The 9,341-nt window shown below is 35.1% G+C and overlaps 2 protein-coding genes across 2 annotated transcripts; both read left to right on the forward strand.

The window, feature by feature from the left end:
* Positions 1-1,922: 1,922 nt before the first annotated feature.
* On the forward strand, positions 1,923-2,768 carry LOC134839188 (cytochrome b5-like). The gene is made up of 2 exons (XM_063854658.1): positions 1,923-2,126; positions 2,430-2,768. The coding sequence occupies exons 1-2, from the start codon at positions 1,953-1,955 to the stop codon at positions 2,643-2,645; spliced, it is 390 nt and encodes a 129-aa protein (XP_063710728.1). The 5' UTR covers positions 1,923-1,952; the 3' UTR covers positions 2,646-2,768.
* Positions 2,769-3,119: 351 nt separating this feature from the next.
* LOC134839187 (uncharacterized) lies at positions 3,120-9,108 on the forward strand. The gene is made up of 4 exons (XM_063854657.1): positions 3,120-3,403; positions 3,684-3,806; positions 4,307-4,457; positions 8,790-9,108. Exons 1-4 carry the CDS (start codon positions 3,346-3,348, stop codon positions 8,980-8,982), a joined length of 525 nt encoding a protein of 174 aa, XP_063710727.1. The 5' UTR covers positions 3,120-3,345; the 3' UTR covers positions 8,983-9,108.
* The last annotated feature ends 233 nt before the right edge of the window (positions 9,109-9,341 follow it).

Below are 9,341 nucleotides of genomic sequence, written 5' to 3' on the forward strand. Positions count from 1 at the left end.
CCTCTTCTACCCGACACCCACTTACGTCAAGTGTTATTAATGTTGTCGATGAAGGTTGGCTAGTCAATTACTGGGGGATGCTTATTAACTATGTTTGGGATCAGTGATAACTTCAATGCAACTACTCCACCCCAATTGCATAGCATCCTGTTTGGGGGGGCTGGGTTTGCATACTTATCTTCGATAAACGTAAGTTGGGAGGGGGGGGGGGGGGAGGTCGATGAACGTAGAGAGCGGGAGGGGGAAGGTCGAACTTACCTACCCGCTCTCTTCAAAATTAAAAAAATAATAATTGAAATTTAAAAAAAACTTCTTTCTCATTTCTCATGTTTTCAAGAACTTTCTCATGTCGCAGAATATTTTTAAAAAGTTCTTCTCTACGATTTGGCATACAGGTGAAAGCAAGTTGGTCGGACAGGGCAGTTTAAAGGGCAAATGGTAATCCTAAACAAAAAAGACTTTAAAATTTTTCTAAGGCACATAATTCAACCCATTATGATAAGACCACCAACTTCTACACCCCCAATAAAGTAGAATTCAAATCTAATGATTTTAAAAAGTCTTCTTTGTTTGTAGAAACCATTTATCATAATAGCTGCCCGCCCCGACCAATTAACTCAAATAAACATTTCCGACAATAAGTGTAACCATCCGATTGTGGGTAAAACTGGTGGAGGTGGTCACATTAGATATTTTCAGATATCCTAGTAGTACTACTACTACTTACAATCGGACCCTGGAAATAATAAAATAACTTTATGAATGACTCTTACGTCTTGTGTACACTATATAGATAAATTTTCATGTTTTGTCTCAATGAAGTCTTTTCTGAGATCGCACGATTTTGAATAAGTTTTAATAAAAATAATATAAAGAAAATTTGCTCCAAATTAGGCAACTGACATTGGTTACAATTATTCTGAAAATTTAATCTTAGAAATGCGCAATTATAATCGATTATAAAAGTGAATATTTTGCCACAAAAACAAGTTTCATTTTTTTTTTCAAAAATAATCGATTGTATTTGGATTTTATCGATTAGAAAAATAGTATCATTATAATTCATTTTTAATCGATTATTTTCAAAAAATTTTGAGACAGACCACGAAAATTCAATTTAATCGATTATTATCCATGGAACTCAAATATAAAATGTGGAATTGAACCAAAATTATCTTTAAAAAATTTGATTCTCCGTCTAAGAGTCACTTGCCTTCACCACTTAGCCATGGCATACTATTTTTCTCTTCTCATAAATTATTTTATTCTTATACTATTAGCTTTAACGAGATTCAAACCGAGCCTTATATTCATGTTCACCTGGGAGTCTTAATTATTGTGGTGGACTTGAATGTTGGTAGTAGTTGCCTTCTATGTTCAAACCTGTTGTGATTTTGGGCTGGAAATTGTTTCGATACACCGGCTATTATTTACGGAGTTTACTTGTGTATACGTGCAATTTTGATTGATAGAGGTGTTTGAGATATTTTCGAATTAATTATTTAAGATCATTCTTTTGGTTCTAAATATGTCGTCAAAGTTTTTGACTATAGATCGACAGGTTTCCAGAAGTCAGAATTGAATAAAGCTTGCTCGTTTGAAACTGATTGACGAACAAGTGGCGGCAATGGTTTTGAATTACTGGCTGAGTGTTTTTTGAAAATTGGATGTGATTTGAATTCTGGATTATGAATTTCAAAAGTGATAATTAGCTGTTTTTGTGGACGTGCCATTGTCTGAAGTGAAAAAGTTTTAATGACTGGTTAGTTTGTTGCTAATTTTGTAGTTGCTAATTTTTTTTCTATTGGTCAGTCAATCACAAGTTTCAATCAAAAATGAGTTAAATGCAAGAAACTGTCAAACTAAGTTAAAGTAATTCATATTGATGCTATTTTATGCATATATCTTGATTGAGTCTCAATTTAGCTGGAATTTTTCAGACCTATGCTATCATGAGTGAAACCATAGTGAGTGAATCAGAGCTGGCCCAGCACAACTCAATCGACGACCTCTGGGTGGCAGTGGAGGACAAAGTGTACAACCTGACTCAGTTCCAGTTCGAACATCCGGGAGGCTCCGATATCCTGGTGGAAGTGGCCGGAAAAGACGCTACTGAGGAGTTCGAGGCAGGGCCGCTTTTTGTTAAAAGAATGTTTCTCCGTTTTTACCTGGAACTTGAAAACTCAACTTAGGTACAGAAAGTGTCGACAAATTAGTCTGTTAATAGTCTGTTGAAAGAGTTTTGGGAATCCATTGGTCGACCAGAAAATCGCCATAACATTTTTTATTTTCTCTTACTCTGTAGAATTTGTTAAAATCAGGGATTAGTGCGTTTTTCGCGTACTCTAAAAAGCTTTTAACGGTTTTTTCTTTATTTTGTTGGTAATTTGTGCTTGATTTCAAAAATAAATGTCGAGCCCTGTTTTGAGGACGCCGGTCACAGTGAAGATGCGCGTGAAATGATGGAATCATACCTAGTTGGAAAACTAGAAGATAGTGCGAAACCGAAATCGGGCAAAAAGAAACCCCCCTCCCTCAGCGATGGAAGCTCGCCACTCAGCTCATATCTAGTTTACGGAGGCATAGCAATTGGTGTGGTGATTATCGCGTGCGTCTTGCTTAACCGAAGAACTTGCAAACACTAAAATTGTAATGTGAACAAGTCTCAAAATGGTGCTTATCCCAGATAGTAACATTATTTTTGTAATTTTATCAGTTTGCTTATATTTATTTGGTTGATCGTATATAATTTATCCTGTATTACAATGGATTTTTCTATAGAACAGTAGGTTTCATTGGATATTTTCACTGGGGATTAAACTGGCTTTGAGAATTTAATTGAGAGTCAATGTGAATTAAGCATGGTCTTAGCTTTTTGAAAGCTAGTTTTATCAGTGGTTTTCGTAGTATTGTCCACTGTCGAAGATTAAAATAGAAAAAATACACTAGATGAGCTAAATCTAAAGTTAAGGCAGCGGAAGAAAAATCTTTTCCTCTATTTATTTGCAAACAAAAGCAATAGTTCTGAAAAGTAACATAAGCTGATTTTGAACGTTTTTTTTTCGAAAAAGGAAAACAAGGTCTTGGTTTTGATCAATAATGAAAAGCTTTTCGATCTACGTAAAATATCTCTAATTTTTAACAAAGCCATTTAGGTCGGTCAAAATAAGACAAAGCTAAGCTAAGCGCCTCTGATGTAGATGACCAATTTGGTCACCAGTTTTGACGTATTTTAACCATATCGCTTGCGTAGTAAAAAAAAATTAACAGATAGTTCATACTACGTTTGCGTCAATTCATTTAATAGTTCCGCAGATGAAAGCTCGTTGTCTTAGTTAGACAGAAATGTCGACTAATCATTTCATTGAAAAGGACATCCCGCAAATCAAATCGGCTTTCAAAGGTAAGTCTTGGAGCTTCTAAATTCCATCCAGTGTTTTCAAATAACAGAAGAGTTCGTGAATTTAAATTTCTTGTCGTAACTATGCTAACATGGACAGCTTTTTTGTTCCAAGAAAATCTAAATAATGTTAGCTTAAAAATTCAATTGAGAAAAAATTGTTAGAGTGTTAAGACAAAATCCTCAGATGTTATGGGACTAACAGCCTTTTGAATATCGATGGATTTTGTTTCTTAGAAGGTGGTAAATAAATAAGTACTAACTGATTTTAATGCGTGTCCAGCATATGATCGAGACAGGACTGGTTGTCTGAGTGTAGAGAATGTGGCGGAAGTACTGGCCCTGTTGGGAATCGTACCAGACAGGCCAAGGATCAGAGACCTCATGGACACCTTGGACACCAACGGTAAGTATCACCCCCCTTTATGATAGTACTGATTAAGTGTATAAGAACAATGAGTTTCAATTCTCTAGCTCTTGATGATTTTTTAGTTAATTTTATCAGAAAAGTGTCAATTAGAAACAGTATTTGACATGCAAAGAGCTTCAACGTGATATATATTTTTTTGAAAGTTGACAAATTTTCAATCAACTTTTTTACGGTTTCCTTGTTCTCTTACACTTTTCCAACTGTCTGTTGGGAATGTTTTACTAGCCAAATGTAACTCAGAAGCTCAGTACCTTGCTAAGCTTCCAGGTCAAATTACTAAGACTGTAAAAGGAGACTGTTTTGAGATTTCGGAGTCATGTGACCAGAAAATGTTTAGCTTAATGACAGAATTAGATGCTTCATAAGAGATTAACACCGCAATTATAGCATGAAAACTTGAAAAGTGTTGAAAGTGGTTGGAGATGGTTTCAATGAATTTCGCTTACTGGATCCTTTCCAATTCGTATTTTGCTTAGGAAATGGATTGATAGAGGAGGAAGAGTTTGTTCGCTACATCCTCAGCAGGTCCAAGGATGACTTCGGAAAAGACATGTTCTCCGCGCTCTTATCCGCATTCGAGTGGTTTGATCTAGACAGAAACGGATTTATTGACAAAAACGAAATGAGGTAGCGATAATTATAGTAGTACTTATTATTAAAAAACCAAAAATATTGGTTCACTGAATGTGCATAGTAATTAATTTGACACTGGGAACCAATTTTTGTTTCTTTTACGCAAACTCACTGTATAAATTCTAAATAATCCAAAAAGAATGACTGATTGTGGCGCTCAAGGTCCACGATATTAGTGAAAATAAGTTTATGTTTCCTTGCATATCCAGAGACGTTTTTTGCAGCTCAATCTATTTAGTAAATTTTGATATTGCTCGGCTGCTGTTGCAATCTTTGTACCGAAAATTGTCCAGCGTTAAATTTAAGTGTGAGCAAAGTTCAGACAATTAGCGACATACGCTATATATGAGTGTAAAGCCACTTTTGATTGGTTGCTATAAGGTAGATCGCACCATCTTCTTTCTTTATGTAATTTCCACAAACCAGTCTTGTACTCGTTGAGCAGTTTCAGGATCATTCTGTTTAGGATTAATCCCAATTTTTATGGGAATTCATTTAAACCTGATGTGTGACATTTCCAAGTTTATTTAAACTATTTTTAAAGTGATTTGATCAACATCAATTTTCGTTCAACAAAAAAGTTTGACACTGAAATTGTTTGCAGTTTTCAAAACTGCAATGCAACAATGGGTCACAGAAAAACAAGTTCTATAAGCTTATAAGCAATTTTTTGGGTCACAGAAATTTCTATAATCGAAGCAAAATCTGTTATTTAATGTTATTAGTCTAGCTTAGAATTTGTTAAAGATTGTTTTTAAGGAAATGAAAAATTGATCTTTAAAAAAGTTTTGTGTTGCGTGACTTTTTCACCCGGTAATCGGAGTTTAATATCTCTTTCTGTGCTGTTGAAATAAAACATGCTTTCTGTTCAATTTAAAAATTTGTGTTGAATTCAATTTTAAATATTGAAATTTATTAATTATGAAGTTTTGAATTGAGTTTGCAAATGGTATAAATGATTGCGGACAAAAAGGAGGCAATTCAACTGCACATGTTAACAATCTGACAAAAATTTATGCAAAACAGCGACAGTAAATATTTGGCTTCGTTGGTTTGCTTTTTCTAAAACAGTTCTTATTTGACTTTTTTATTCATTGTTTTTGACAGTGCTGGCTGTTTATTGTTACATGGGCCGCTAATCAAAAGTAACAGTGGAACCCTTCCGCTTGAGGTAAATGGATTTATTTTTCCATTGAGGTCATATTTATCCGATCAAACTGATGATGCATGGATTTCTTTGATGACATATAAATTTAGCAATGAAAAAAGCAAATTTCAGAAAACCTATGGTATTTTTGGTTTGGACAAGCAAAAGCGCGTGTTATCCTATGAGTTGAACTTTTTGAATTGAACGTTATTGAGTTATATCATCTGAAAGCCCCCTGCCCCCCTACCTTTGCTCACAATAAAAAGGTTTTTCGCCGGCCTTCATTTAATAAGTTATAGAAATTTGAAAACTGCCAGTTCTGCATGATTGAAGCATGGTATACCTCGGCTCTTCGCCCCCGCCCAGCTCCTTCGAGCTGCAATTTTATGGTGTAGCGTGTCGTTTCTCCAGGTTAATTATGAAGACCAAATACGTTTTTCATGTTGCCTAATTTTGTCAATTTTCATAAAAATGGGACAATGTGAACAGTACTTTTATATATTACACTAGCGAACTTTAATGAGCGTTAGTGTTATACTACGACTATTCTTTTTTTTTAACCTAGATCGCAAATATTGGTGCTAGTTTTTGGGCACTTTTACGGCTTTTTGATAGCACGAGCTTTGACTTCTGAATGATCACAGTTGATACATTCGCAATTCATCAAATGAACCGAAAAAAGCTGTTAGTTTCAAACAACATTACAATAATCGATTTCAGAATCTTTCTACTAAATTTTTCGCGCTATTTTTTGAAATGCAAAGCTTATACATAATGTGGTTTTATGCTTTCCGATTTATTATTTGCAAGTTTGCGTCCTTTTTTTGGTGCCACTTTTGCTGCATAGTTTGGCAATATGTAGCTGTTTTATTTGTGACTAGTGCTTGCCGGTGATTGGACGTTCGTAGTCGAAAGGGCAGGGCATGAGAATCCTATTCTCGGGGTTGCAGGTTCCAATCCCATACATAGCAAAGTAGTGCTAATTCGAGGCTTTTTTCTATCGTTTCAGTTAAAAAAGCTGCTTTGTCGTGTTATCGCTGGTGTCTTCGAAAACAGTTTTGCCTCAGTGTAAAGTTTTTGATGGTGGGGGAGGTGAAAGAGCCTATAGTTCGATCTATTTAACGTAAGCGAGGAATTAATCCGATTCAGAAATCTTTCTCAATTCAATTGAGGCAAACTACTTGGTATTATTACACGAGCGTAGCATAGCGTGATTAAGCGATTTAACTTCTTTCCTCAACCTGAGTTGCAAATAAAAGTGCTACTTTTGGTGGAATTTTTGAACCAGTAGGCTGCTTTAGCAGTATAATAACATGTTCTTTGACATTTGAGTAGTATTAATTTTTCAGTTGATGCTTTTTCTATTCATTAATTGAACCGTTAAAAGCTATTCGTCTCATACAACAGTATAATAATAAAAATCACGTTTCAGAAATGTTTCAACTCTTTGTTTTTTTGTGAGGTTTTTGAACTGCTTAATTTATTACCCTTTTGATAAGAAATGGTATTGAAATCGGGTTCTATACTTTTTCCCGTAAAATAACTTTGTTGTTTGGACTCTTGTTGGTTTTTGGTACCATGTTTCATATTGAATTCAAGTTTCTTCGTGTCTCCCGTACACTTAGCCGGGAGCTAACGAATACGCCTGGGAAAGCAAAAGTCCTGGGTTCAATTCTGACCTGGACCTTTTTTTTAAACGGAAATTTTTTGTTTCAAATAAAAATGTCGGCTTAATATTTGTCTGCTTAAGTTTTGTCGGATTACTTGCCACATCTAAGTATCATTTATTTTTGCTCTAAGCTATTGTGTTGTAATTGTTTTAAGTTTTTTACCTTTTAAAAAGTACGGTCGAATACAATTTTGATTTTGACTTTGGTCACCTCTCTCGATTTGTCAAATTGTAGTTTTGTTCAATTTTGTCTTTTTTTCGGCCTAATTGGTTTAAGTTTTATTATATCGATCTAGTGGCCTATTTTTGGGTTTTTTGACGTCCGAAAACTGTTTTTGTATGCGTGTGTGTGTTCTGAAGGGAAATAGGAATTAAAAAATTATTTAGTTAGCATTTTTTCTTCTTGAAGGATTTCTGCTCAGGTATTTTCGGCTTTGTTACCGCTTAGTTATTATAAATTCAAACTCAATCAACCATCCGGGGCATGTGGTGCAGAAGTAACACAACGGCTCGAGACGGTAAGTTTGTAATTTCGGCCGTTTCGAGCAGTTGCGTTTCGAATTCGGCCGGGACCTGTTTTTCTGATTTTTTTAAGTGTCCGCTTTCTTCCAATTTGCTGTTGGATTGCTCAAGACCGCAAAGCCCGGTAGTTTGATTCCAGCCGAGTTCTGTTTTTTTTTGCAAAATAAAAATTTTCGGGTAATTTAGATTATTGTCTGTCTGCTTAATTTCGCTGAAAGAACTTTTTAAATACTCGGCTTCTTCTATCATTACGAAAGCTTATTGTATAGTTTTCAATGGTACACGTATTTTTCGCATATTTGGGAAAAAGGGCTTATTAGGGCTTATGCTGCTGTTTTTAAGGACTAAAACGATTCTTGGAAGTTTTTTCTTAGTTTATTTTTTTCCGTTTGATTTTAATCATTGTCATTCTTTTTTTGTATCGCAAATGGTGCGAAGCTCAGCTTTGACTCTGTGTAATTAATTTGGTTTAATAGAGTATCATTTATTAGTTTGTGTGGTCGTTAGCAAAGTTAGTGTGGTGCACCATAGTTTGATACATGCAAAGTGTGAGTTTTCGTGCTTTCTAAAGCTTTTGTGCATCTGAATCTTAGACGCTTTTCGCTCGTGTTTGCGAAGCTGCAGTTTTGCCGTGTCAATGATTGCGATACAAGATGAGACACACATCGCTTGTTTTTTGAATAGTGTACAGGGTGATTTTTGAAGTAAAGAGAGCTAAATAAATCTCTTAGAACAAGATTTTTAAAGTAACTGATAAAACTACACGAAGATTTGATTCGCTATTTGTTATATTTCAGCGTATGTACGTGAAATGCAACTTCTTTGTGTTAAACACTGATATCCAGAAATTGTGTTTTAATCTTATCGATCAAACTAAACATTGTCTGCGTATCGTCGTAGCACTTGTTTGTGTAGCAATGTATTTAGGTTAAAATTCGCCTTTCGCTAACTAAACAAATTATCACCTTCAACAATGTACATGTTTTAGACAGATTTTGGGTAAACTTGGCAACCGGATGAGTGAAGACGAAATTGATAAATTTTTCTCGCTTTTGGACGAAAATAAAGACGGTCAAATTTCAATAGAAGAAATGCTGAATGGTTTCCAGTCCAAAGTACTCGCTGTAACAAAACCAGTGGCCAAGAAATCATCAAGCTCCAGAAACTCAAATAAAAACTGAATTCCTTGTGATAACGGAACTCTAAATCAGCTTAATTATGTCGACTTGGTTTCTGATATAATCAGGGTGGCGATGTTTTGAAACAGGGATCAATTGAGCAATCCCCCCCCCCCCCATTTTCGCGGGGGGGGGGGGGAATAGCTCAATATACATGTTTATAACCACTTCAGACATGTTTATAACCACTTGGAAATAGTTTGAAGGATATGATAACATGAACGAGATTCTTCAATTGATTTCTCAATTGATCCTAAAACAGTTTAAAGCGGTGTCTTAAAACACGTGCTCTTTTTCAATGTTTTTTATCATTTTTTGCCTGATTTTGTTTCAGATACACCTCGTTTTACTGAGATTCTTAA

Source organism: Symsagittifera roscoffensis, chromosome 2 (genome assembly GCF_963678635.1).
Source record: "Symsagittifera roscoffensis chromosome 2, txSymRosc1.1, whole genome shotgun sequence".
NCBI lineage: Eukaryota > Metazoa > Xenacoelomorpha > Acoela > Convolutidae > Symsagittifera > Symsagittifera roscoffensis.

What these genes read in the sequence shown, in the direction of transcription:
- LOC134839188 (XM_063854658.1), top strand. Translation starts at nt 1,953, where the DNA reads ATGAGTGAAACCATAGTGAGTGAATCAGAGCTGGCCCAGCACAACTCA. An exon ending in ACGCTACTGAGGAGTTCGAG is followed by an intron (nt 2,127 to 2,429) that starts GCAGGGCCGCTT and finishes CCCTGTTTTGAG; the next exon opens with GACGCCGGTCACAGTGAAGA.
- LOC134839187 (XM_063854657.1), top strand. Translation starts at nt 3,346, where the DNA reads ATGTCGACTAATCATTTCATTGAAAAGGACATCCCGCAAATCAAATCG. An exon ending in GGACACCTTGGACACCAACG is followed by an intron (nt 3,807 to 4,306) that starts GTAAGTATCACC and finishes TATTTTGCTTAG; the next exon opens with GAAATGGATTGATAGAGGAG. An exon ending in ATTGACAAAAACGAAATGAG is followed by an intron (nt 4,458 to 8,789) that starts GTAGCGATAATT and finishes TACATGTTTTAG; the next exon opens with ACAGATTTTGGGTAAACTTG.